We start from the raw sequence: 27459 nt of genomic DNA, 5'->3' as shown, positions 1-27459 counted from the left end.
TCACATACTCGTGTTGCGAAACTGGTTTTTATACCAAAAACTTCTTTGAAAAACGTATAATTGTAGTGATTTTGATTTTGATCAAAACAAAAACGTGTTATTAAAAAAAACGTACCCAATACTTGTGTAACAAGAGTATATTTTATTGAAGTCTTCATCTGTAAAACATATTGAAGAGTCTCATTCTACTTTTTCGTATGAGATTAGATAAGCCACCAAAAGACGCTAAACATATCTGTAAAACGTAACAAGATAAAAAGAAAATAATTTCTCTATCGACAATACCTCAAAATAATTTATGTGAAGACATCAACTATGATTTTATTTTTATTTTGGATGAATTTGCAACGAAATTTCTAGAAATAATATATAGTGACAGTTGATAGATGAAAGCTGTCTGGATATATATGTTAATGCGCATGCAATAATTGTACCAAACACGAGCCATAGATGGAGTCTAAATGCTAGCCTTTATAGAAACTAACACGTATAAAACAAATCTGACAAGATTATAAATTTGATAGTTACATAATAACCGTGATTCAACTGTAATGACAATCACGTATGTAGGTAGCTTCTGCCTTTATCCAAATGTTCGGTTTTTCTTGCATGATAGATTAAACTGTCAAAACGCAGCGTTTTAGACAAAGGTGATCAACTCAATAGAGCTAAAGGTGCAGCAGAGAGAGAGAGAGAGAGAGAGAGAGAGAGAGACAACTTCTCTCTGCCTTGTCACAGACTAATGGTTTCTCTTGAGAAGTCCCGTAACCCCGTAATTTGAGAAGTTCAAGAGTTGTTAAAGACGGTATCCATGGCAATGTTACAAGATTTCAGAAATCTGCAAAATGAAAGCACATGTGAAGCCATTAAATCAAAAGATAAGAGAGAAAGCAGCAGAAAGTTTCTTGCTTTGCCACTAATTGATTCTACTATATACATTGATTGGCATCTCTGCGATGATAATGCCGCTGCTTTCTTCGAGGCTTTTGAGAGTCGTGACTTCACCTCCAACAACCATGTTTATGACAATACCACCTAAAGAGAAAGCATCAAATGTTAAAATGCCATTGTTGATAAGTAACAAAAGTAGTTTGTTTTGAGAAAAAGAACCTGGAGCTAAGCAAGTTGTTATACGCCTTGAATATGTTTCCTGAAACATGTTTTTGTAACAAACAACGAAAGGGAAATGAGAGAAGTCTCTTAACCAAAAAGAAAGAAACTTATACCAAAAATACCAAACCTTCTTTGTAGGAAGCTCATAGTTTATAAGAACGCGTGCGGAAAGAGGAGATTCTCCAGATGAGAGTAACGGAAGACAAACATCGGCCACAACAACCAAATGAGATTTATTCTCTTCTTTACCAGTTTCACTCTCGTCCAAACCTTCTTCTACTACAGAGCTAAGTTGCTGGTTCCAGTTGATTGTTGCTTGCCTGAATTTCTCTATAACCATAGCTCGTTCTCTCTCTGCCAGATCGCTGTACTGTAAACTCAATAGATGTTGAAGATATACATTTTCAAGGGGAAGAACACGTAAGATGATAATCTAATGTTGAATCGAACATAATCATGATGAACAAGAAGATTGGATCTTTACAGATACAGAACACACTAAGAACCCGAAATCAATGAAAGATGATCTAATGTGAAAATCAAAAGATTCAACAAGAAGGGTCTTTTTCAATCAAGAACATTAGAATTCCACAGATACAGAACAACACTAAGAATCGACGAAGTCAATGCAATGTACGAAACAATGGAAAAGTGAAAGAGAAAGAAGAGAGATATACCAAAGCGGCTAATGAAATGTAAGGAAGGGTGGATAAAGAAGAGCAGAGTGCGTCAAGTTCATCACGAGAGCTGCAACAAACTACAATGGGAAGCCATGGACGACGACCTAAAACCCCCAACAATTCCACTACTGTCTCCTGTTCCCTCCCCACCCCAAAATTTCAGATTTCTAGTATCGATTTAGTCTGTTTGTATAGTGAAGAAATTAAAAGGAAGATTTTGAAAATGTTCACATACCATTTTGAATTGGGGACGATCCACGGCGAGGTAGAAATGCAACTGTTGTTGACTGCGAAAAAAAAAAACAAAAATTGAGATTGAGAATTTTGCTGCATAAGGTATGAGATAAACCTTAAAACTTAGTGAGATTGAGAAGCGAGACCTGGAACGAGAGGGAGATTGAAAAGGAGGAGATGGATCTGCTTCCATGGATTCCATAACCTCAGGATCAGAATTTCCCAAATTGATCGATTCGCCGGAGAAGGTTCCGCTCCCAACAAAAACAGGTCACGGCGGCTCCTCAAAACACCAACGGAGACGAAGTTGGAGAGTAAACACCCAAACGCAGTCGTTTTGATGTTTTACCAAGTTTATTACTTTACCCTCTTAACGTCGTCGTTTTAAAATTTCATGAAAGTAGTTTGAATGTTCGTGTTATGTATCATACTATCATGTATGATGATTATTACACATAATAAACATGGCATATATAAAAACATGTTTATCTAAATACAATTTTTTTGTTGTATTCACAATAATGCATCTGATTACACTGTTATTTATATACAACTATGCATTTTTTATACGACCAAACAACAAATCAAACATTTTCTTATTATCATATAAGTCGAAGTAATGATTAACTTATATCGTCCAACTGTTAGCCATAAGAAGTTCTCCTCATCATCTTCATGAACTCCTCCAAATTGACTTCTCCATCTTCTGCATAAGTTTAAGGCAAATGACATTAACTATAGAACTGGTAAATTACTAACAACATATATGCGAAAATAAAACGATTATATGTTTTCACTACTTACTGTCACGATCTGCTTCTTCAATCATCTCTTCTATATCATTATCTGTGAAATTTTCTCCCAATTCTTTAGCCATCACCTTTATATCACGAGGTGAAATCTTCCCCTAAAAATTATTCCAAAAGTTGTCAAGTCAAACACAATGAAATTAATCCAATCAAAAATATAGAAAAAAAGGTTCAGATTTAGTCACATTATTGTCATAGTCAATGATCTTAAACGCCTTAGACAATTCGTCTATGGAGTCTCGTTCACCGAATTTTGTTGTCATCATATACACAAATTCGTCGAAATCTATGGCTCCACTTTGGTTTTTATCTACTTCTGCCATCAACTCGTTTATTTGCTATCACCAATAACAACAAAATACTATAAACAAAATGAAAATAAACCGATTGATCTGAACCGAGAAATTTGAACAGAGGACTAAGTAAATATTGCCAACCATGTTAAACAAATTGAACAAACCTCATTATTCATCTCAAATCCGAGAGACCTGTAATCAGATGATAAGCTTTTAGAACTACTATATAAACAAGAACTTGAAGAAATTAACTTTAAAAGAAAGAATATTTGCAGCTGACCTCATAGCAACGTTGAGCTCGCGAGCATCGATGCTACCTACATATGAAATGATGCACTAAGTCATGTGCTTCTGATTTAAACTAAACAAGTGTAAATCGGATAAAGGATCGGTTTACTATATAGTTTACCTGAACCGTCTATATCGAAAAGATCAAAGATTTCTCTGATCTCTCGTCTCTTCTGATTAGTCAACCCATAATTCTTCCCTTTAGGCTTTAGACCTCTTCTTAGTTGTGCTGCTTGGGACATGTAGTTCGCCTGCCGGAAGAAACAGAAAACAGAACCGATGAACAGAGTAATCAGAAGAACCTTAACTGTTATTGAAAAGGATGAAGACACTAACCATATCTTGTGCAGGAAGGAAAAGTATGATCTGATCAGACAAAAAAGATTTAAATGGATGACTTTGTGAATTCGATTTATGATGATGCATGAGATGACGAGATTGGTTGGAGATGATCTGTCTGGTTATTTAACTCGTTTGAAAGCGATTAGCTTAAAGACTTTTAGTTTTGCACGTTTTTGTTTCCTGCTTAATAGAATAATCCATATACTACTACTAGTACAAAGAGAACATTAGCTAATGTTCTAATGACACGAGACTAGAGAACACCGAAAGCTTCTTTGATAGCGTGTACGACACGGGAGGAAACTTCTTCTCCAAAGATTCTCGGAAACTGCAAATCCAAATCTTCCTCTACGCTCTTCTTTCTAAAGCTTTTGTCTCTCTTCTCTAACGCCATTCTCTCTTCTTCCCCAATCACTATCCCATCCTCTTCGTCTTCCTTGGCGGCACAACGCTCCAACCAAACCCGGAGAACCTCCTTAGCAGCTGGACTAACATGGTCTCCCAAGATCTCCTCCAACTTTTCTTCTTCCTCGGCATCGATTTGAAGCATGGAAGCAGTGGGAGAGACAGCAGAACGGATAAAAAGAGAAGGAGACACGTAGGGTTTGACTTGAGGTAGCTTAAGTAGAGACTGGCGATGAGAATCAAGAGAAGTGTCTTGGTAATACTCCTTGAGATAATCAGGGTGAAGAACGAGGTCTTTACGGTGTGGGAGGTCAAGGATGAGCACGAGCGACGTGGGACTGCTCTGTATTAGTTCGAGTAAAAAGTTTGGAGCTTTTGTTGAAGAGTTTAAGAATGCAGAGATGCTTGTTATGTTGAGAGATGCTCCTGTTGGGATCTTGCAATGTATCCAACTTCCTATAACAAAATCAATCTGAACAAACAAAAAGAATCAAAACTTTCCCTAAGATTCACATCATCATATCAGATCACCATAGTTATTTCATTACTCGAAAAGGGTTTTTTTTTTTTTAGGGTTAGGTTTACATCAAAATTGAAGTCTGATTCTATACTTAAACCAAACATGCAAAACAATCAATTTCGATTTTGAAATCTAATAACCAAAAAAAACAGGGGAATCGTTACCGGAGATGATTTATCACCGGATCTGATATGAATAGATGCTTCGGCGGAACCGTTAGGGTTCTTGAAGTTTCGTACATCAGGTGGGAGGCTGCAGGGAAGGAGATGCGATTGGAGGCGATCCTCGAGAGTCGACATGAGATCAACCATAAGCTGCCTGCGCGTGGGTGACACGTACGGGAACTTCATGAATTTCCGGTGGAGATGATCGTCCATGGACTGGGATTGAGCTCGAACTCTGCGTTTGTTTGAGAATCGCGATGGGTTTGTTCGAGTTGGAGTTAACGGCGAGAGAGATGAAGAGTAGAGAGTGTTGCTGCAAAATATCATCGACATCTCTTTATATGTGTGGCTATGATTAAATTATAAGACTTCTTATTTTATACTACTACACTTGATATTTTTACTTTTATACTTTTGGTAAAGAAAAGTTTCATTTTTTAACCAAGTCTGTAGTTTAATAGTGTTTTTGTATTTTTGTCATCATCATTTGATATATAACTAAGTAATGCGTATATAAATGAGATGGTAATAATACTATATAACTAGATCAAAGATTTAAATTGTAATAGACGACAAAATAAATAAAATAAAATGATGATGATAAATAAATGAAAGTTGTGTTTACTGAGCTGGTACTTGGTAGAGTGATACATCTTCTTCTACTCAATCAAGTGATGTAAGTCTTGGCCAATAGGGACTTAACTGGGCATAAAAACAAAATTTAGAATATACTATATCTTTATCTACTATTTTGTTATCTATCTCAATATATAAATATATATATAACTAATTATGAATTTGCTTATACAGATTAATAATTTTATTTATTGTAGAGCCAGTTGAAATATTTTCTCTTTATTAATTCGGTACATTATTGGGTTTTCTCCTCTTTAGTTTAGTAGTGATATGATTATCAATCTTTGGAACCCTTTTTAGTTTTTACTAACTTCATAGCATTTTGTTGCAATAGCTTTTTTTTTGTAATTAAAGAACTGCTACAGTGTTTATGTGACTTTATTTTCCTAACAATTTGAATTGAAAATATTCAACGGATTACGTAAAAACACGGAAACCACCTACTACTTGCAAGAAAACAAATCAAAAAAATAAAAGAGGAAAACTAAAAATTTCTTCCTATTTCAAGTTTCCAACCAAAGTACAAGAATCTAGTCAGTCCCCATGCATTTTACACATTAGAAAAAGGGATCTCAAGAAATAAAATAAACCAAAAACACCCACCACTAAAAAATTTCAACATCTGTCTTATTATATAAATATATTTTAAATACACTAATAAATCCTTATACAATATAGGATACATGAAAATTCTTGTATTTGCGTTTGATCCTTCTGGATCTTCTTCTTCTTCTTCGTTCACTTTTAAAAAAAAAACCATTTAAAAATAATAAAAACGAACTTTTTTTCCCTTAGGAGAAAATCATGTTTTTTCCTTTCTTCTGTCGTCGATGACGTGTCACACGCTGGTTTGAACAGTCTTCGAAACACTTGTTTTGTTTTAGTTGCAGACTTTGCTGCTTTTCCACAACGGCGCGTGAAAGTCCACGTTCTTCTTTACTTCCGTCATATGGGACCCACGCACCACATAATTATTTTCATCCCGGCCCCTCTTCTTTCTCTCTCCTTTCAACCACACCCCAAACAATTTTAACCCTTCACCTACCCCCTCATCCGCTCCTCCTCCGTTGTCACAGCCTTCGCAATCACTACTCTCTTCTTCGTCAGACTCCAGCACCGGTTTGAACTTCCCTCCTCCTTTGATCATCTGATCGATCTTCTCAGGTTTTACTTTGAGATGATCAGTCAAGAACGTCACCAGCTCATCCCTCTGCTTCTTCGCCGCCGCTAGCTCCGAGCTTAAACTGTTGTTCTCGCGTTTCAGCTTCTCGTTCTCTCCTGATAAATCAGCAACCATGTTCTCTACGGAACCAGGATTCTTAGACGAACCTGGTGATGACGTTGAGCTTGACCCGTGATCATCACCCCCACCACCACCCGAGTTTGACTCCGACGGCGTACTACCACCACCAGCAACGACACATTTCCCAGCGATCACCGCCTTACGCCGTCGTATATCCGACAACAGATCCTCTCCTCCTCTCCGGAAATAATCGTTCGCGAATTCCCATTTATCCGGTACTGTTTTCCGAAACCCCTACAAAAAAAAACAGAACAAAACAAATAAGTGTTCTGAGCTTCTAGAAACTTTTCTCACCAACCCCCCAAATTTTCGAAAAATTACGAAATTGGCCAACCAACAACAACCAAAGAATGATTCAATTTCACCAAACGAGTTTTAATTGAAGGAAGCAATACATGTAAAAAAAAATGAAACTCACGTAAGTGTTGAGCTGACGAATGAAGCTTGAGAAATTATTATGTTTGAAGTATTGAGGAAGAAGATCTTTGGCAAACTCAGCTGTCTTCCACACCACGAAAGCTGTTCCGTCTTCGTTCCATGACACGACGTCGTCCGTGTTATGATCATCTACTAGCTGATACGTTTTGCTTAAAAACGGCGCCGGTACAGATCTTTGCGCCGCCGTCATCTCCGGCGGGTTATCACCCACCCCAACCAAAAAAAAAAAAAAACAACTAAAAATAATCTAAACAGCAAGAAAACTTAGAAAGCAATTAAAGATCGGAGCAGAGGATATTTATTAGCAACTAAAGAGCAAGAGAGCGGTGAGAAATTCCCAATCCCAGCAATAAAAGCCAGAGAGGAAGACACGAGAACGGAGGAGATCGGAGTTTCTTTTTGTTTCTTCCATTTAAGGAAAAATCTTTTGGAGGAAGAAGATGAAGACGACGACCATAATTCGCCGGAGCTAATCCGTGTGATATATAAGTGATTTAATTATAAACGCTGTTTTTTTTTTTTTTTCTTCTGTATGTAAAACAAGTAAGTAAAAAAGAAAGAAACTACTAGTTAAGTGTTATCACGAAGTTGTGTCTTTATAACGTAGAGAATTTATAGATCCTCGATTGTAGTAGTAGGCCCCTACCTTTGAAAAGAATTAAAAGAGAAAAAAACGGATGCTTGCTTCTAGAAATTCTAAGAAACATCTTTTCTTCTTTCTTCTCTTTTAAAAAAATAAAATAAATAAAAATACATATACTCATCTTATCAAAATAAAATATTCAAAAGGTCTTATCTTTTGAATTATGATTTCCTTTTTCACTCCCTTGAATATATATCTCTATTCGTAATTTGTGCAACTGTTATCCATGAGTTACTATTTCTCTTCATCTAGAAAGTTTTCTCAATTTAACGAATATGTAATGTTTTTCAAATATGACGGGGAGACAAAAAAAAGATATTTGTATAATAGAATTTGCGACTTTGGTTTTATTTGCCTTGTTGCTAATATATTTCTTTTGTAATTTTTTAATTGTGTTCACCTAACACATTTTCCCTTCCGATTCACATTGGGGTACCAATGAGCTTCATTTACCTTTTCTTTTCAATAGTATCTTTAGACTAAACAATTTGGATAATATTTTTTAACGTATGAGTCGTGACAAATTCAAGTTCTTAAAAAACCATCGACATCTTACGTTTTCATTTCTTGGATTTATTTCCAACACCTATGGCTTTAATTTATCCGCATTTTATTATTGGGACTACTCACTGACATTCATACCACCACGGCAATATAATCGTACCCATCAAAAACGGTAATTCTTATAAGGTCTTGGACTCTTACGAAATATTTAATAATTTGCGTAAATGCAAGTCTCCGTTGGAGAAAAAAAATGGCATGCGTTTTCATAAACATAAAAATAGATATCCATGCAAACCCAAATTAATAATTGTTAAACTTAATGTAACAATGAATACATAAAATTTCATAATAGGATTAGCTAATTGACTATTTTATATTTGTGTAAATAACCATATTTACGATAGCATAAAAAGCAGATGTTGTTTTTGGTTATAAATTTATAATATTAAAATAATAATAAAGTTTGGTGAGAAAAGGAAAGAATTTTGGAATTCTTTTTTTATTTATTATAAAAATAAGAAAATTATTTTAAGAGTCATGTAATTTTCAACAAAAACATGTCATATTTTGTAAATTATTTTTCAATTAATTATAAGAATTTTAAAACTGATTCTGCAAATAAACAAATATTTTATTTTATTTTAGTCAAAAAAGGCAATAACCAACGTGTGAAAAATTGTGGATTGTTGCATGTACACTCATATGGACTTCAAACACATCGTCTATTTTAAAGGTTATAATTGCTAATTTGCATATTGGTTAACTTATTTCGTGATATTTATCAATCTTGTAATTATTTTTCAATCGTGATATATGTCTCCCTTTTTTACAAAAAAAAAAGACGAAATTTTATAATGTAATTTTTTTTGGGTTAAATGATAATTTTATTCCATAGATTTTATCTATATTCCACAATTCTTCTATTATGTATAAACCGGGTTCATGCATGATTGAGTATACTTATTTTGAAAGATCAATGCCAAGAGCTCCAGTTATGTATAAAAAGTTAAAAACCATATATTAGAGCAATGGCACAACTGATCTTAAAGTAATTATAATAATATTATAATGAGATAATAATATTATAATAAGATAAGAGAGAGTAAGAGAGAAAAATATCAAGATCTTAAGACCAGATCTTGCTCAAGATCGTTCATCTGTTTGTTCCTCTACTGTTTGAATTTTTTCTATTTTTTTATATCCAAGATTAATGTAAAAGATTTCCGGTTAATGATGGCCTTAACAAATGCGAGTGTTTGTCCAAAAAAACAAAACAAATGCGTGTAACCTTTTTCATGTTCATAGGGCTTTTTTACTTTTTCGTTTACACTCAAATTGAGGTATCAGTATCTCGTTTTAGAATTGTATACTCTTTCACATTTCATAATAACGAACTATTATCTTTTTATTAAATAGAAGTATTCTGTTAAATTGTGTACACGGCACGGATAGAGAGCATTTTTCCCACATAGAAAAGTCGGAAATAAACAATTTCACTTGGTGATAATTATCCAATTTGATGGAAAGCACCGAAACATGTATTAACAATTCTACGTTAGTTTTTTTAACTTACAAATTATAGAATAACATACGTTGAACCATATAATGTATTTTCTAACAAAGTAATGATATTATTCTGATATTATGGGATAATTAAATAAGTATGACGGTTCCAATTTGTTATGTATTTTGGATAGTACAAAAGTACAAAATGTATGAAACTAATTTAAAGGAAAAATACATAATAAAATAAATGCAACTGCACAAGTACACAAAATTATTTCTTATACTTCTAGTTAAAGGATTGTTTTTATCAATAACATATGTATTGTGCGGATGAGGATGCATCGGCAATATTAACACAAACAACTATATGTTATATATAATTTATTCGAGAAAAAAATTGGAAAACTACTGGACCAAAAAAACACAATCACGTTAACTTTCGTTATCATAAATATCTTCAGGCCATTACAACAAGTTCAATGAACTAAATGTCTCGGTCTTCTTTTTCATTGCCAGTTTTGGAGCATTTATTCAGTTCTACTATCCAAAATTCGAACTCATTTCTATGTTTTGGACCTTTGGGGTGACATGAGGATAAATGACCTCTTGACCAAAACCAACTTAAGTCAGACTAATGGTGGGTACTATTGACACGCGTCAAGAAACATCCACAAAGAAAGAAACATCGATCTAAAACGTATGTCTTTTGTTTCCCACGAATCTTTTTTTTTCTGATGGAACTTGAAAGATGAGTCTGGTAATAATATAATTGCGTTTGTTGGGGCATTAGAATGTTTGAGTTCCATTCCCTATTCCCATCATAACTTTTAAACTTTGCTTTTTCCATATTCTCATCTTAACTTTTGAGTCGGCGTAAACTGTTCATAAACACATTCAAAGTCCAATATAAAACTTAACATTATAAACAGATCTTATGTTGTTTTGTTCAAAAAAAAAACAGATCTTATGTTGTCAAGGAAAAAAAACGTTTTGGGGATATAAAAACAATGCAAATATACATGGAATATAATCCTAATTAGTGTGTAAAAAAAGAAGAAGGATGTATCTTCTTGTAATTAAAAGAGAAGTACAAATGAAAGAATGTCCAAAATGTCTTAACTAATTACTAAAATTGCCACTGATTTAGTTATATTTGAGATACTTTATTGAAATTAGAAAGGGCATAATTGTATTGTTAAAAAATTGTTAATGGATCCGCGTGTATATCCTAATGAATCGGATCCTTAACTGCTTTTGTTTAGTGGATAAAAAAAAATACATTTGTCTCTGTCGATGATGTTTAGATTGTCTATATCCGTTTTTACAATAATAAATTCCGACTTAGTTAGAAACATGCCGACTTTGTTCGAATGCTTATTTTGTCTTTTTTTTTTTTTTTTTTCGCTGGCAGTAAGATATGTTATTGAACCAAAAGCTTCTCGAAGGCAGCAAGATTGAGAGAGGCTAATATTTTGGACTTAAAGATGAATTGTTCATCTTGCCATGGCGATGTCTGGAGGACGGAGTTTTCTCAATTGGGATTGAAGAAAAGTTGGTTGTGTCAAGTTTTTTTCTTAATTGGAATCATCGGAGATCGAAATATTGGAGCTTCGGTCCGACGGTTGTTGTTGGTGGAGTTTTTCCGTGAAGATAGCTCAAGAAACACGTGGTGAGACACACGTCTCATTGTCATTGGAGATATATAATCTTTTATCTCTTTGTTGGTCTTCGAGTACTGGGCTTTATGTAATCTTTTATTTTAACTTGAGGCTTTATTCCAATTGTACTTTCACAGGCCTATGTTGGTTTTTAGTGAAACGTTGACAAACAAAAAATGAACGTTAAACTAACAATTAAGCATATTCTCTACATATTCTATGCTATAAATATTGTCTAAACAAAAGAATCTAGAACCTCCTACAATAAATATTTAAAAGGAATATTTCTATCGTTACATTAAAATTTTGTAATTTTCCTTTAAACATGTTTATCATTCATTGTAATTGTTCGATTTGTTTGATTGGTCAATCATATCTTAGATTTCCTAATTACTCTCCAGAATATTCTGAAACCGATACAATCAAAACCCTACACAAGTAATCTTTTATATATATATAAGAAGGTATACTTGAACGATTAGTATATCCAATATAATAAGAAGCTATACTTGAAGCAATCTCCACTTCTGCAATTTACTCTGATACTATTTTCGAGGACCGACTAGATCAACTTCGTGGGTATGGAATTATTTCAGTTCGTGCTTACTGAAATGATAAGTTTATCTGCTTGAATAAATTGTTGAACATGAATATTCAGATTTTTCTCTTTTGCAGGTTCATAGTTGTGTACAAACGTGACTTGAGAGTTGAGATTATGTGTTTGATGGTTTTCGTTCCACAAAATGCGTTATCCATTGAACTGCAAACTATGAACAAGGTATATCTATATACTATTTTTTTGTTGAAGGGTTTAATGATGTATATATATGGAGACCATCTTAGTTACAACACTAATAAGTAATGATTGTTTACATTGATTGGAGGATTAGAGGATGAAATTGTTTTCTTTTGGGATCCGGTAAATCCAAAAGTGGTATCAAAACTTTGAGCTCATGATTTACTGGTAAATTTTCACTTTTTCATTTCATAAACTTTTTCAAAACTTTTTTGATTAGTATTAATCTGAAAAACTTCTTTTGTCTGTCTATTTTTCGTTTTGGTAGATGATATACAACCTAAGTGTGAGTTACCACCCTAATGAAGATTGTATGTTGAGGCATTCAAATACCCTTCGTGTGTGTTTTGTATTACATCACATGATGAAGATTGGTTTGCTATTGGTTGCATCAGCGGGACTCGACTCACGAGTACGGAGTACCTCCCAAAATGAATGAGAGAAGATGGGGATATGTGGCAGCTTAAAAATAACTCAAACTCATAGAGTTTATTCAAATTTTATCATTTAGTTTGTTTTTAAAAAAACGAAATTATGGGAACAAAAACGATACAAACATTAATTTAGCTTTTACTTCTCAACTTAAGTTTTTTGAACAATACGCTAAAAATTAAATATGAAAGAAGTTATTACACCTTTTAACTTTTGCATTCGAAGTTTTCTTTCACTTATAAAAAAAACACCATTTTTGTAGAATTATATTACTATACATCCTAATATATACATTTTTTATAAAAAAGAAAGCATAATGCAATTTTATATTATGGTTTATATTTTTACATTTTTTTAATATAGAGATGGGTTACATAGCCTATTTAATTTGACAATTTTGAAAGACGACATGCATCATCCATGCAATATGATCATAGTTTAGTGAAAAATCATCTACATGCAAATACAATAAATGGTAAATTGAAATTAAAAAAAAAATATACTAATTTTTTTTCCCGCGGTGTACCGGCCTACCGGATTAAAAAAACGAAGGAAAAAACTTTAAAAATCCAGATAGACCTTCAAGAAGGACAACAAAAATTAATTTCTTTTGCTATTTTTAGTTGGATCTTTTTTTTTCCATTGGGTATTAAATATATGAATATAATATTGTTGTTTTTTTTTGTCTCCATTTTTTTGTTCCAATCGAAATATGCATGATCATATTATATTTTTAAAATTTTCAAAATAATTGTCTGAATATACAACCATTACCATATTACAAAATGCTTTACAAATGATTTGGAAAATATTCCAAAATATATTTCCAAATAAAATACAGAAACAAACCTTCACACTATATATAAATTAATAATTAGAAACACCAAACAATTTATTGTATCCCAAAAAAAACCCAAAATATACAATTTAATTAAAAGGTTATAATTATATGAAAATAATAAACTTTTAAAATAGTACTCATACTATAACTAAAATTATTTGTATTTTTAAAATATATATTAAATAATTACAAACTAAAATGCACTTAGTAATAAACATAAAAAATTAAAACTTAAAAATTATAAAACATTTGATCCGGGGTGTACCGCGGGTTCGAATCTGGTTTAAATGTAAATTTCCTTGCAACCTCTAATCATAAATGGTACCACCTAACATTGAAACTACATAAAAACAATATATGTTCTTCTCATGACCTCAAACCAAGTGGTCTAACTAATGGGATATAAAATGCAATCTAATCTTTATGGTTAAGTTCTATAATGTAATTATTATGTACTCCATATGTCAACGTCATACGTTGCCACTACACTCACCTCAAACAAACAAAAATGATCAGTCACAGATTCCACAATTTTTTGGGCACCACCATTAATTTATTTTTCTCTCAAATTGTAGTTCTAAAAAACAATTATTGGAATAATTAAAGAATGAAATGACGTTTAACTCGCGACACGTCTCCTTCAACAACCGGTTTAAGGGTTTTTAAAGCAAAAACACACATTTTCCCTATATATTATTTTTCAAATTGCAGTATACTATGGGTTTTTAGAAAAAAAAACAAAATTACGCATTTTCCCTATATATTCTTTTTCAAATTGCAGTATACTATCTAGATTCTTTTTTCAAACTGCATCATATTATGGCTTTAATTCACTCGATCGCATGCAACATGTTTGTACGCGTTCAAAAAGTTGGTCATCTAAGTGATTAGCCTTAAAAAAACAAATATGCTTAAAAAATAAAAATCTACAAAATATATTGCACAAAATTACATATTAAAAAATATAAAAGAGAAACTAGTAAACCTCTCGGAGAGACAGAAGGGTTCCATCTAAAATCTTATGCACTTAAGCGCTAAGCATAGCCTAATAGTTGACACGTGGACAAAACGCAGATCTAATTACCCCCCTGGAATCGAACGGTTCACATTCACTGCAAAATTAGTCGCCGGAAATAAAAATAAAAAGTATCGTAAAAAATTCACCTGAGAAATTTTCCCCAATTCCGAAGAGGTTAATTAGGGTTTCTGAGCTTAGAGAGACGACCACTAAGGAGGTGAGAACAAGATGTGGCACGAAGCGAGAAGATCGGAGAAGAAGGTGCACGATATGATGGACGCCGCTCGGAAAAGAGCACAGAGGCGAGCTATTTACTTGGCTAAACGCCGTGGAGATCCAATTCAGTCGATTCAAGCCGTTGGCTCTCGATACCGAATCTTCCGTGATGATGGTCTTTACCAAGCCACCGAGGATCAACAGGGCTTGTAATTGTTACTTACCCCTAGCGATACTTCAATTGCTATACAATTTTATTTTTATTTTCAATTTGGATTTGATTACTTATCAAATAAGTCTGAACGACGTTTGTATCAGGATTCCTTGGAACGGGAAGCAGGATGTAGTGATTGATAGGTATTTGAGATTTAGTTTCTAGGGTTTATCGAAGGTTCATTGATTTGCTTTTTTTTTTTTTTTTTTTTTTTGAATTGTTGATTGTTGTACTTTGAACGTATAGATTTGATGGACGTGCTCTTCTGGATTTTGTGCGTGAGGCTGGTTCAAGAAGTATACGGCCACATAAGAAGACGGAGGAGGAGGAAGAAGTTGAAGAGTTTGTTAATTTTGAGCGTTATCGGGATTTGATTAAGCATCGGCGTAGAGGATGTCGGTACCTTTTTTACTACAGTTTTGTTTCTTTTTTCGATCTTCCAATCAAATTCAAGGAAAAGACGGAATCAAAATTCGAGTAATTGAGATAAAGTGTCAATGGGATAATGCCTTCATACTGTGAACAGTTTCTGATGAGGAGGGTTTGCTACATGTCCATCAAGAGCTCGATGCCAAACTTACGGCTCCCTTCCCAGGGGCTAGGTACTTTTTCACCCTACTCTGAAAGTTTCCTTTTTTTCAGATTGATCAAGGTTATGTAGAAGCTCAATGAGTTAAATCCTCGTTGTGTCTTATTATTCTTATTAGTAGTGTTTGTTGTAATCACAATTTCACCATTGATTTTCTAGTTGCTCACAGATTTTGTGTTTTGTTGTAGATCACAACCAGCTCAACCAACTGCAAACAAAGGAACATATTCGCAGGTTGGATTTTCTTATGCGGGAAACGGAAAAGATAAATCATTGGATGCGGAGGAAGATGATGTTGATGATGACGAGGATGATGAGGATGAGGAGGAAGAATTTGACAGTAACGACAGCGATGATGAAGGAATGGAAACTATTGCTAAACAGTTTGGCATAAAGCGATATGGGTGGCTGGTTTATATGGACAAGAAGGCAAAAGAGGAAGAGAAAAGGCAAAAGGAACTCATCAAAGGCGATCCTTCAATTGTAAGTTGCAAGGGCTCGTTCGTGTTGATCTATGAAAGTTTATGTCTTCCTTTTGTTTCGCTCTTTGCTTATCTATTATCTAATCGAAACTCATGAAAATGCAGAAGAAGCTAAGTCGCAAGGAAAGAAGGAAAGTTTCAAGGACAGAGAGAGACAGAGAAAAAGAAACTTCAAGGATTGTTGGAAGGCAAATGATTCATCATGATCCCTACAGGTAAGATAGCATTACACATTAGAAAGCAAAAGTCAAAATGTAAGTTTTAGCTCATTGACATGGTGCTTCTAAATTCACAGGGAGTCTCGAAGGAGTCCTACTTATGAGGCTTATCCGCGTTCAAGAAGGTTTTGCTCTTATTAGCCTGTTATTACGCCATTCCAGCTATGAAAACATTGGGAGTGTGATTCCTTATCTCTTCATTTCCGTATCCACAGATCAAGATCCAGATCCCGGTCATATTCTCCATCATACTCACGGCGGAATGGGCGTGGAGATCATTCAGATGAAATCAGCAAACCAAAAATCGAATATATTACAGAATTTGGAGGAGGCTCTGGAGATGTGGGAAGTCCGAGATTCGGAGGATATTCCCCACCGCATTCACCACCATCTCAGACTGATCTATTAAGCCGGTCGGAGCACTCAACCTCTAGTTCTTGCAAAGATAGCCACTTATTCCCCACTTGTTGGTTGAGGAAAACGTTTGTTGTATAATAATTTGGCACTAGATTAGCATCAAGGGAGAGATAGAATCTTCCTTTCTGGAACCGCTTTTAATTTGAATGAAATTGCTAATTATAATCGATAGAGTAGGAAATTATAATAGTTTATTTCCCTGCAGACCATCGTCGGGCCATATTCTTGAGGCGCTGCATGTTGATCCTGCGTCTGGTGTTTCCCTTGAGAAAGACAAGATTGTTAAACCAGCTAAACCGACAGTGAGGTATGGATGAGATTGCATATTTCCAGTTTATTTTGTGTGTTCTGTATCTTCCGTTAGCTTCTGTGATTATGAATGGGAACCTTAATTTCTTTTTTCTACTTCCAGTACTTCCACAGCACTAGCGAAGCTTTCAAAACAAGGTACCTCCTCTTTGAAGCAGACACAAGCAGAGAAGAAAGAAACTCCCCAAGAACGACTGAAGAGAATCATGAATAAACAGCTAACAAAGCAAAGTAAGACTTATCTTCACTGTGATTAGGTTTATTCGTATTTTCTGTGAGAAAAGATGGTTGATGAATGCTATTATACACAGTTAAGAAAGACTCTGCAACAGAGACAGCTAAGAAACGAGAACAGGAGCGGCAAAGGCTGGAGAAACTAGCGGAAACAAGCCGGTTAAGTCGGAATAGGCAGCGCAGCCGTAGTAGGAGTAATAGTCGATCGCCACCACCGAGGTTGTTAATAAAAGTTATAATTTTTTTGCTTCGTGATTAGAATGGGGATTTGTGAAGATGAGAAGCAAGTTCTCTGTTCTAGAGCTCTGATTGGATCCGCTCTCTCTCTCTCGAGACTCACCAATACAGTTGACTGCACAGATTTCATTGCTTCTCCTCCCATTTGATTTTGTTTATTAAAATATTTTGCCTGCAGAAGACACAGACGAAGCAGAAGCAGAAGCAGAAGCAGAAGCAGGAGATCGCGCAGACACAGTTCAAGGTCACGGTCTAGGTCCCTATCAAGGTCGCGATCACGGTCTCCCAAACGCTCACGGAGACGTTCCCCATCTTATTCAAGGTCTCCCAGGTAAAAACAGATGGCAAGCTTTACATGAATGGTGGCTTGCTTTTACCTTTGTCTATATAACAAACATATTGAGTGTATTTTGCAGGCGAAGAAGCAGGTCAAGGCACTGAAGAGAGGAAATTCCTATTGTTGAGGCAACGGTTCTGTTTCCTCGTTTTTTAATATGTTTTTAGTTATTTGTGTTTTCATATCCTTACTTTTCTTGATTCTGAATAAAGTTTGTCTGGGACTTATGTAATTCAGTGGTTAAAAATATGGTTCTGTTGGATACATGAGATTGTTTGAAAGAGCAGTGTTGATAATATTAATTAACAAACTGTGTGTTTGTCGCCGGTGCGTGACCATCTCCATGTGATTTAAGTACACAACTCCTAAAGTGTTGGTCCTTTCTAAGAAAGTTGTTATTAAGCTACAAATACTTAAAACTACATTTATAAATAACAATAGTTAAAGGCTGGTCCCATATAAACAACCTGCTTTGATAACCACTCTATCTTCCATAATCTTTCTTGAGTCTCCATATACCTTTTCATTCATTGTAAGTAAGAAGAACAATGATTCTCAAGCTTGCGGCTTTCAACTGTCGAGAGAAGCAGAAGAAACTAGCAATGGTCTCTTTCGACATTAATGAATCATCTCATTCCTTTTTTTTTTTTTTTCTTTTTTTTTTTGAAGAAGAAATCAATTGAATAACAAAATAGTAAGAAAGCTGGATCATTAAATTCGCTGAGATGAATATCACACTACACATTGCATGAAAAGCTAGCATAGAGTGTGAAATTTGAGTGTTGCAAATTGAAAAAAAATGGAAACATGCATATTTTATATCGACAATGAAACCAAGAAAACACGTGATATTAGATGAAAAATATATTTCCTTATTGTGATGAATGAATGGATAAGAACGATTTGAATGAAGGAGATTAAAAAAAAAATTCAACGTTTGAATGTGGTAGGAGCGGAGTCACTATAGTATTTCATGAGTCAATATTGATTGAAACATGGGTTTTTATTAATTGGACCCATTTTCTCTGATCTTTTTTCTGTTTTTTCGAACTAGTAGTGTTATTGTTATAATTGATAGCTTTGTTTTGTTCGCAAAAATCAATGCTAACAATAAATAACAACGGAGACTACTAGTGTGTGTTGTCGTGTGCGTGCTTGAACATCCATCCCCATGCGTCTGTTAGATAACGTGATACTAACTCTATGCTTTGAAATTTCGTAACTTCATCAATAATCAACCCATATGATGAGAGATTTTCCAGCTCTTTGGAATTTGTAAGTACTTAAAAGCCTAAATTTATGTTTTAGACATAAATATCATTTCTAGAGTTTCAATGAAAATTTTAAACAATACTCATCTATACTGTATTGGTTAATTCGATTTGTTTAAAAAGTTTCTATTACAATGGATATAGCTATAAAACTCAAACTCAATCAATTATAAAAAAGAAAGTAATTAAATACTACATGTCAACGGTGTAGACCATTTATATTGGTTTTAATGTTAAAGAGGTGTAGACAATTATTAGTACGAGTTATGGAATAGAAAGATCTTTGTCATTTTGTTCATGAATTATATATTTGGTTCAACTTGACAAACACCAATTCATGGTCAGTTATCTTTATTTATAAATGCAAGTATATTACTATCGTTTTGAACAACTAATTCTATGTACCTTAGCTTTCTAGTTTCTACAATACTACCATCGATTAATAAGAATAGACATCTATCCAATAAAGTTGGAATATGTGGCTCTTTGTTCATAATGATCATATGCCTTTAGATTAAATAGTTGTCCATTAGTAGATAATATGTTATTCAGTACCATAATTAATAGCCACACTATTTTCTGCATTTAATCAAGAGATACAAAGGTGTACTTGTATATCCTTATGCTATTAATTATACTTCTTTGAATGCTCTTTCCTAATAATGTGTATGATGTGTATAAAAGTCTATATTCTACAAAATTGTCTTGACTAAAAAGTAAAACTGAAGAATTCATGGAATAATCTCATAATGGTATATCTACCAATGATATGTAATAATAATGGAGACTACTACATATTATTAGTGCAGCAAGCTTTTAGGGGGCTACGACCCTGCTTTTTTAGGTTTGCAGGAGCTACTACAGTTACAAAATACTAGTATACGGTAAAAATAATGACCTCAAAGTGAAAAAAAAAAGTGAAAAAAGAAAGCAGAAGCTAGTTAAGAGAAACGACAAAAGAGTCTGAAATTTATCGAAAGAACAAAAAGGGCAGAAAAATGTCACATGGAAGAGTTGTGGCATTATAATAACGGTACAGAGGAATCGCATGGAAGAAGAAGAAGAAGAAACAAATAAAATTTTTATTTACCTAAACAAACAAACAAACAAACCTCTTAACGTCAGTTAAATCTGTTTCTTTCCTCCAAAAAAATGTAACACATTGAAGAGAGTGTTACAAGAAAAGAGTAAAATTACATTATCCCAAAGCAGTCAGTTTTCAAATTGATAAATTATGTTTAGTTCTTGGCTTTTTCATTCTATTTTTTTTTTTTTTTTTTTTTTTTTTGTGTGTGTGTGGGTATGTATGTACAGTATATGATCGGACCAGCCACGACACTTGTCTTAATAATGCCACCCAAAAAAAAAAAAAAAAAAAAAAAACCCTTCTCTCTCCTCACTCTCTCTCTCCTCACTCTCTCTCCTCTCTCTCTCTCTCTATACTCTCAAAGTTCTCACCTTTTGAGATTATTTACAAAAGAACAGAAAAGTACAGTTTCTTTATTCTCTTTTTATAAACACTTTACATCATCACTCTTGAACACTTCTCAATCTCCGGTCAACAAATGAGTTCAATTTCTTAAAAAAAAAAGTTTCATTCTTTCCAAACTTTAATCTGAGATTTGTTCTTCTGAGAAATCCGACCCCAAAAAAAAACATGAGAAAGACTTCAGTTTCATCAAACAGTTTTGGTGGGTTTTTAAGTCCCGGAGCTCCGAGTTACGCCGATAACAAAGGTTGGAGCTCCGAGAGAGTTCCTCATCCTTCTTCCTCAACTACTTCCACCGCTTCGATTAACGGTGGTCGTCGTCACATCGGCTCAGCTTCAGCTTTAACGACACCGTTTTACAGCGGTAGAGCTATACCTTCGAAGTGGGAAGATGCTGAGCGGTGGATTTGTAGCCCCGTTGCGACGTACCCACAAGGTGTTTGTAAAAACTCCTCAGTGACTTCTCAGTTCTCTGAACAGAGGCGTCAGAAATCTAAAAGCGGTCCCATTGTTCCTCCTACGCTGCCTCATCCTCATCCTACGTCTTCCTCCTCGGCGATTGGGTGTTATCACTACTCTCCGAGGATGATGATGCGTTCCATGGAAGCTCCTCCCAAGGGTTTAATGGTTGTTGGTTCACCCTTCTCTACTGGTGTTTTGGAGGCGGATAGGGTTTTTAGAGGCAGTGTCGGTGCTGGTGGTGGATATGATAGCTATGGACATGGACCTGGACACGGTCATAGCCGGAGTTGGGTTGATTTGATGAGTGAAGAAACTTCATCTCTTAGTTCCAAAACTGATACAGGTAAATAACATTCTCTCTTGATGAATCTGAAATTAGAATCTTTGGTTCACAAATTGCAAAAAGCTTAGATCTTTAAGGGGATTGAGAGCTGATTCGTATGAAGTTATGTTCAAGATCTAAGCTTTGTTGATTTTGGAAATATGTGCAGAGGAGAAAGCAGAGATGATGACGGCGACTCAATCTCCGGTGGTTTCAAGAAGAGATATGGCGACTCAGATGAGTCCAGAAGAGACGAGTCCTAATAATAATAGTCAGTCTCCACCACTGGTTGTTTCTGTGATTGAGCCTCCTCCTTGTAGAGGTGAAGTGAGAGAAGTGAAAATGGATAAAGGAGCAAGGATGATTAAGCGTCCAAAGAGACGAGTAATGTCTTCTAGGATTATTAGGAGAGAGCAACCTGAGGTTGAAGATAACTCTGAAGCTTCTGCCTCTTCTTCTTCTTGGGATATCTCAGAACCAGCCATGACTCTTTCTAAGTAATCAAAGTTGTGTGTATCTGTTTTTTTATATCTGTTTCTTCTTTGGTCAGCCATTAATGTGAAATATTTGCAGGTTGCAAAGAGAAGAAGCTAAGATAGCAGCTTGGGAAAATCTGCAGAAGGCGAAAGCAGAAGCAGCCATTAGAAAACTTGAGGTCAGTCCTCCTTCACTTACTTTGTATACGCTCCTCTCCTCATAAACCAACCACAGATCATGAACTGTTTATTATATACTGAAATGTCTTTGGCTTTTGAATCAATAGGTGAAACTGGAGAAGAAGAAATCAGCATCAATGGATAAGATCTTGAACAAGCTTCAAACAGCTAAGATAAAAGCACAAGAGATGAGGAGAAGTTCAGTATCCAGTGAACATGAACAACAACAGCAACAAGGGAATCATCAAGTCTCCAGAAACTCGGTGAAGATGAGTCATCTTGTCCGAAGACATACGTTCATGACTCCTTTCATGACTTGCTTTGCTCCTCGTGTTGATTGCAGAAAATCTTCTTCTGCTCTATGATTTTTTTTATTGAAAAGACAAAATGTACACTGCAAATTTTTCTTGTAAAGCTTTTTCTGTTCCAACTTTTTTTTTTAACTTGTCTGCATAATACACCACCATCACAAAGTAGGTTCACTGGTTCCCAGGTAAAACATAAACAAAAGCTTCAATTGAATAGATCCCGAGAATTTTTCAGTCTATTAGACAACTGGAGTTTATACAAATGAGAAGGCCAAAGCTATGATATGTTGGTCTGGTGCATTTAGTATGGCCGGTACCTCCAGTCTGATCTTGATGGTCGTGCGTTCGGCATTCCATATCCCCACTAGCAGAGTTTGTTTAAAAACGAAATGAATCAGAATCAAGTTGTATATAAGGAATCTTTGAATGGTGTTCTCAGTTATACACTCACATCGTCCAAACTCATGCCTCCATACATTCGACCAAAAGTACGCATTGGACCTCCTCCATAACCACCCAAATATTCAGGACGAGAAGAACTTAGCATGGAACTTCCACCGGCACTAGGTCCAGCTTCATCAAGTGGTGTTGCTGAATCTATGGCTACCTAGACCCGGAAATCAAAATAATTTAGCTTCTTTAAACATCTGATAAGCTATTGTACTATACTAAGCATCGATTATAAAGCTTGTCTTTACCTCTTGTCCACAAATTTCATGAGATCTTCGGGCTACACGATCTGCAACACCATTTTCAGCAAAAGTAACAAATCCGAAACCTCTATGTCCACTTCTCTTTGGGTCCTATAAGATAAAAAATGAATGTTCCAATACACACGCAAACATTTTCTGAAAGTATCCTCAGTGTAACAATGTAACTTATAGCTCACCTTTGGAATATAAGCATCTTGAATATGGCCAAATCTACCAAAATAATCGCGTAGATCTTCAACAGATGCTTCTTGAGGAAGTCGTCCAACAAAAATCTTGTTTCCTATTCCCCTTGTGGTTGGTTCCCCTCCTAAGATAAAATGAAAATTGCTTATAGCTATTTAAAAATTGTTTTGTTTCTAACTAGTATTTTGGTATTATATGGTAAGTACATACTTCCGTAAAACGAGGCCGGATTATCATACAAAGTAGGAGCACCAAGCGCTGCGTATCTTGTAGCTGCAGAAATATAAGCATCATAAGCTCCATAACCACCTGGAGCTCCGAATCCACCTGCAACAGCCACAGGTGGACGCGACATTCTAGCCACTGGTGGTGGCCTAGGCGGATGGTCATCTTCCTTTGGTGTTGCCCGATCAACAGCCACCGTTGTACCTCCCAAATCATGAGTGTCTTCCATCAGATCCTCCACTGAATCTGAAATCACAAAAAGAAAGGTTCTTCTGAATCCAAACTTTTACAAATAGGTCAAAGATGAACTAAAACTGTGACAGTATCTACAGCCATGATCACATTTGTCAGTTTCTTATGTTTTCTCTCTCACGACTTTGACAATCAAACATGTAAAGAAGGTTCTGTCGTCAAAATTTACAAACGCAAATCAGGAGAAGATTCAAGCGAAAACTGACCAGCACTAGCGAATGTGATAAAACCAATTCCTCGGTGTTGCTTTGAGTTGTGATCCTAAAATAGAAAATGTTGAAATGATATCAAGAGGCACGAGAAGTTAAAGAATTGGGCAGATCTGACCACAAACTCTTCAAAGTATTGATTATATAATCAACACACAATTCGATGATGATAGATTGATTACCTTAGGCATGTATAAGTCTGTTATTTCCCCATACCTCTCAAAATGGCTGCATAACAGTACACAAGGAATGCTTACATTTCCCACAGCTATTAGAAACCATTCTGAAAAAACAGAACACACTAAAACAAATTGGATTACCTTCGGAAATCTGATTCCGAGACTGATGAAGGGATTCGAGCAACGAAAATCCTCGTCACCTTCTTTGCAGGCTGTCTCATCTCTTCCTGGCACAATAACATAACCTTATAAGAACATCAATCTCTTGAACAAAATAAATAAACTAAAATAAATAAACTAATGTCTTATTCAATTCACAAAACCCATGTAACCAACCTTTGGTGTAGCCACTTTTACTTCCAAGATCCTGTTCCCTAAAAAGTGTTCACCTTTCAAAGCGTTCTACAAGTGTTCATACAAACAAGTACTAAGACAGGTTTTTTTCTAGTAGATAAAAGTATCCAGCAACCATTGAAACAAAATATGCAACTCGTAATCATACCTTAGCATCTTCAGCTGAAGCAAAAGTGACATATCCAAACCCACGAGATCTTCCAGTTGATCGATCCTAAACATAACACATCTTCAAACGATTGAATCAAAGCTCATCGTGACATTTCTCAAACATATAATGACTTCAAATGCAAACCTTCATGACAATACAATCCTCCAAGTCTCCAAATTTTGACATGTAATCCTTAAGCCCATCGGAATCAATATCCCATGGGATACCCAAAACCTAAAAAAAGCCAATTAAATTACATATAAAAGCATCGCAGTCACACAATTCAGACAAAAAAGCTCTGGAATGTAAACAAAAAGATCGAAACTTGAGCTCAATGCGAGTAAAAAAAAACCAATTACCACAAGCTTCCGTTCCATGAGAAGAGACTAATGTAGTAGATCTGGAGAAGAATCGAAACCCTAAGACACTCAAAAAAATCTCTCTTTTTCTCTTGGGAGATCACTCGTTCTCTCCTTTTAAACCTCTCACACTCGTCTCTTCCTCTTCTTCTTCCTCCTGCAAACCACAAGCACATCTCTTTCTCACACACAATTATCATCAAACACCAAATCATCATTTTTTTTTTTTTTGGGATTCTCTCCGATTAGAAGAAACAAAAGAAACTTAAAAAATTTATCCTTTTTTAGATTCATTGCGAAACTTTTGAAACTCACACACTGACCTTTTTGAAATCTCTCTATCTCTCTCCCACAAGGATTACCCTAAATTGGCCAGACCCTTTCTCTGGATTTTTCGTTTTGAAATCTCTCTCTCTCTCTCTCTCTCTCTCTCTCGCTCTAAAAATTGTCGATCTTTATGGAGGAAGCAAGCGAAGATGGGAATATTCCGGCGATAAAACGTTTACCGTCCTCCGCGATTGGTGACACGTGTTGAACATTAATGTTTTTTCTTACCGTTAAGCCCATAAGTTTTAATGGGCTTATCTTTGTAAGTTTAGGAAGGCCTCATAATGGGTATTTTACCAAACATAAAACTACATGCATGACATATCTAGCTAAATGTATGTGTGGAATTTTAAAACCAAAAGATATTTTGTTATTGATTCAAAGATTAATTATACACATTTTTTTAATTTGAATACCACCAAATAATGGCTAAGTATATGAAGAAACTTTGAAATTTTGTTACCGCTAACTCTAATAAATTATATATTTGTATTTGTTAGTTTTGTATAAAATATATGTCTTTATCTAATTAATTCTTTATGTGCTTACCACGTGAAACCTTACAACAAAATTTGAAATTCTAACTAATTTTTGTAACTTCTTTCTATTACCTCAATCTAATAACCTTTTTATTTATTATTTTAACATTATTTTGTTAGTTCTTTAAAAAAATATTTCATCTAGTCTCTCTCTTGTGTTTATCATGTGATACCTAGAAATATTTTGTTTTTTTTATACAATTCATCCTAATAACTTATTTTCTTTATAATCTCTATTTTTTATTTTCGTTAGTTACTTTCAACATTCATCATTATCTCATTTATTCCTCTTGCGTTTATCCCATGAATCCTTAGAACGTAACTTGAACTTCTATTAACGTTTATAACTTTTTGTAAATTTTTAACCACACAAACATTTTGTAATTTTTATAACCATTCACTCTAAGAAAAAGTATTCCATTTATAACATAACTTGAAGGTTGGTGCATCTAATAATGGTAAACGGTCGATTTTTAAGTAATAAAAGAGAGAAGTCGCCATGCAATTGTTATCGTTTAATCATCATTGACCCATACTTCTGGTGGAAATATCAAATGGCCACGTCAAAGTAAAAATATAAACGTTCGTGTGATCACTGATGTGTGAACGAATTTGACCCGTTTCAGTCGTCTACGTGTCTTTTCTATTATTATTATTCACACCCCATTTTGTTATTTTAAAATTTTTTGGCAACTACTTCACAGTTCACACCATTTCGTTCGTCTCACCTAAATTTGTACTAATAATAAAAGTATAAGTATTTATTAATTCAGACCATCGTAGTTAACATCGTAGTACTTTTCATGGTATATCTTAGTACATATATTGCCACACGATTGAATTAACATGTTGTTCATAGAATTTGTTGGCAAGTCACGGTGTCTTTAACTAAAAGGCACTGGAAAAGTGTTAGTTGCATTAATTGGGATTTCTGGTCTACTTTAATTAAATGTTAACATGTCTTTTAAAATTTTATCAAACTTTGATTACTGATGTGGACATATCATACCGAAATGTTTTAGGTTTGCTAATTATTGTTAATCACATTTCTTTCTATAGAAGTGGTATATTGAGATCGGTACGTATGTATGTTATTAGTTTCTCTAACAACCAAGAGATTTTAGAATCATTAATTAGTTTCAAGAATATATTCCTTCATCTTATGTATAACAACATATCAAGGGAAATCAAACTAATTTTATTCTATGTTTCTCCGAACATTATAAACTTGGAAATAATCTCAACTAAACTGGGCTAAAATCAAGATGTTACTTTTGGAAGCACAGTAGTATAATAAGACTATTGAGTTATTCGAATCTTTCAACCAATTTTAGGGAGAATTATTTTAGAAAAAAATAAACAATTTAGTACTGAGTAGATGATAAAATCTTGAGCATCCATACATACATGTTGTTAATGAGATGTCACATGTGGATGAGGTTTTCACAAATTTTCTCGTAATTCAACACTGTTTCTACGAGAGCAAAACACTCATCACCCTCAAATATGTGACCTTTAATATTATTTTATTTACAAATATACAATAATAACCAATATTCACAGCCATATAAAATACCTCAC

The 27459-nt window shown here is 34.5% G+C and overlaps 7 protein-coding genes and 1 long non-coding RNA gene across 13 annotated transcripts; 3 read left to right on the top strand and 5 right to left on the bottom strand.

Moving 5' to 3' along the window:
• Positions 1-453: 453 nt before the first annotated feature.
• Positions 454-2384, bottom strand: LOC104716416 (ATP-dependent RNA helicase eIF4A). Its single transcript, XM_010433790.3, has 7 exons — positions 2174-2384; positions 2029-2080; positions 1791-1928; positions 1241-1483; positions 1111-1150; positions 938-1035; positions 454-838 (listed from the first exon to the last, which is right to left on the bottom strand). The coding sequence occupies exons 1-7, from the start codon at positions 2227-2229 to the stop codon at positions 821-823; spliced, it is 645 nt and encodes a 214-aa protein (XP_010432092.2). The 5' UTR covers positions 2230-2384; the 3' UTR covers positions 454-820.
• A 127-nt stretch (positions 2385-2511) lies between these two features.
• LOC104716417 (calcium-binding protein CML19) lies at positions 2512-4202 on the bottom strand. 3 transcript variants are annotated; one of them, XM_010433791.3, is made up of 7 exons: positions 3757-4202; positions 3542-3671; positions 3413-3449; positions 3297-3324; positions 3022-3174; positions 2832-2934; positions 2512-2733 (listed from the first exon to the last, which is right to left on the bottom strand). In XM_010433791.3, exons 1-7 carry the CDS (start codon positions 3844-3846, stop codon positions 2672-2674), a joined length of 603 nt encoding a protein of 200 aa, XP_010432093.1. In that variant the 5' UTR covers positions 3847-4202; the 3' UTR covers positions 2512-2671. The 3 variants fall into 3 exon arrangements, with proteins under 3 accessions (XP_010432093.1, XP_087326167.1, XP_087326168.1); XM_087470041.1 differs by lacking the exon at positions 3022-3174; XM_087470042.1 differs by lacking the exon at positions 3297-3324 and having other exon boundaries at positions 3022-3197; positions 3409-3449; positions 3757-3860.
• On the bottom strand, positions 3905-5360 carry LOC104716415 (red chlorophyll catabolite reductase, chloroplastic). Its single transcript, XM_010433789.2, has 2 exons — positions 4852-5360; positions 3905-4639 (listed from the first exon to the last, which is right to left on the bottom strand). The coding sequence occupies exons 1-2, from the start codon at positions 5182-5184 to the stop codon at positions 4016-4018; spliced, it is 957 nt and encodes a 318-aa protein (XP_010432091.1). The 5' UTR covers positions 5185-5360; the 3' UTR covers positions 3905-4015.
• A 733-nt stretch (positions 5361-6093) lies between these two features.
• On the bottom strand, positions 6094-7870 carry LOC104716414 (heat stress transcription factor B-1). Its single transcript, XM_010433788.2, has 2 exons — positions 7209-7870; positions 6094-7024 (listed from the first exon to the last, which is right to left on the bottom strand). Exons 1-2 carry the CDS (start codon positions 7416-7418, stop codon positions 6368-6370), a joined length of 867 nt encoding a protein of 288 aa, XP_010432090.2. The 5' UTR covers positions 7419-7870; the 3' UTR covers positions 6094-6367.
• A 4147-nt stretch (positions 7871-12017) lies between these two features.
• On the top strand, positions 12018-13042 carry LOC104716413 (uncharacterized). 3 transcript variants are annotated; one of them, XR_756038.2, is made up of 4 exons: positions 12018-12118; positions 12215-12317; positions 12430-12503; positions 12604-13042. It is a non-coding gene; the product is annotated as an uncharacterized LOC104716413 (long non-coding RNA). The 3 variants fall into 3 exon arrangements; XR_015568065.1 differs by having other exon boundaries at positions 12424-12503; XR_015568064.1 differs by having other exon boundaries at positions 12038-12118; positions 12198-12317.
• A 1561-nt stretch (positions 13043-14603) lies between these two features.
• Positions 14604-18189, top strand: LOC104716412 (uncharacterized). 2 transcript variants are annotated; one of them, XM_087470039.1, is made up of 13 exons: positions 14604-15051; positions 15161-15199; positions 15303-15451; positions 15583-15658; positions 15834-16128; positions 16233-16342; positions 16423-16470; positions 16561-16758; positions 16968-17069; positions 17175-17302; positions 17383-17524; positions 17721-17873; positions 17959-18189. In XM_087470039.1, the coding sequence occupies exons 1-13, from the start codon at positions 14855-14857 to the stop codon at positions 17981-17983; spliced, it is 1662 nt and encodes a 553-aa protein (XP_087326165.1). In that variant the 5' UTR covers positions 14604-14854; the 3' UTR covers positions 17984-18189. The 2 variants fall into 2 exon arrangements, with proteins under 2 accessions (XP_087326165.1, XP_087326166.1); XM_087470040.1 differs by having other exon boundaries at positions 14738-15051; positions 15303-15455.
• A 2223-nt stretch (positions 18190-20412) lies between these two features.
• On the top strand, positions 20413-22509 carry LOC104716411 (uncharacterized). Its single transcript, XM_019230829.2, has 4 exons — positions 20413-21444; positions 21593-21920; positions 21997-22078; positions 22187-22509. The coding sequence occupies exons 1-4, from the start codon at positions 20808-20810 to the stop codon at positions 22442-22444; spliced, it is 1305 nt and encodes a 434-aa protein (XP_019086374.2). The 5' UTR covers positions 20413-20807; the 3' UTR covers positions 22445-22509.
• LOC104716410 (uncharacterized) lies at positions 22481-25528 on the bottom strand. Its single transcript, XM_010433784.3, has 13 exons — positions 25336-25528; positions 25013-25169; positions 24798-24887; positions 24651-24716; positions 24485-24550; positions 24290-24375; positions 24152-24197; positions 23967-24021; positions 23494-23754; positions 23277-23407; positions 23086-23190; positions 22839-22994; positions 22481-22751 (listed from the first exon to the last, which is right to left on the bottom strand). The coding sequence occupies exons 2-13, from the start codon at positions 25028-25030 to the stop codon at positions 22689-22691; spliced, it is 1143 nt and encodes a 380-aa protein (XP_010432086.2). The 5' UTR covers positions 25031-25169; positions 25336-25528; the 3' UTR covers positions 22481-22688.
• Between the last annotated feature and the right edge of the window lie 1931 nt (positions 25529-27459).

Source organism: Camelina sativa, chromosome 10 (assembly GCF_030686135.1).
Source record: "Camelina sativa cultivar CO46 ecotype springtype chromosome 10, ASM3068613v1".
Taxonomy (NCBI): Eukaryota; Viridiplantae; Streptophyta; class Magnoliopsida; order Brassicales; family Brassicaceae; genus Camelina; species Camelina sativa.
The sequence above is the reverse complement of the archived record's forward strand: the minus strand, read 5'-3'. Positions and strand labels throughout refer to the sequence as shown.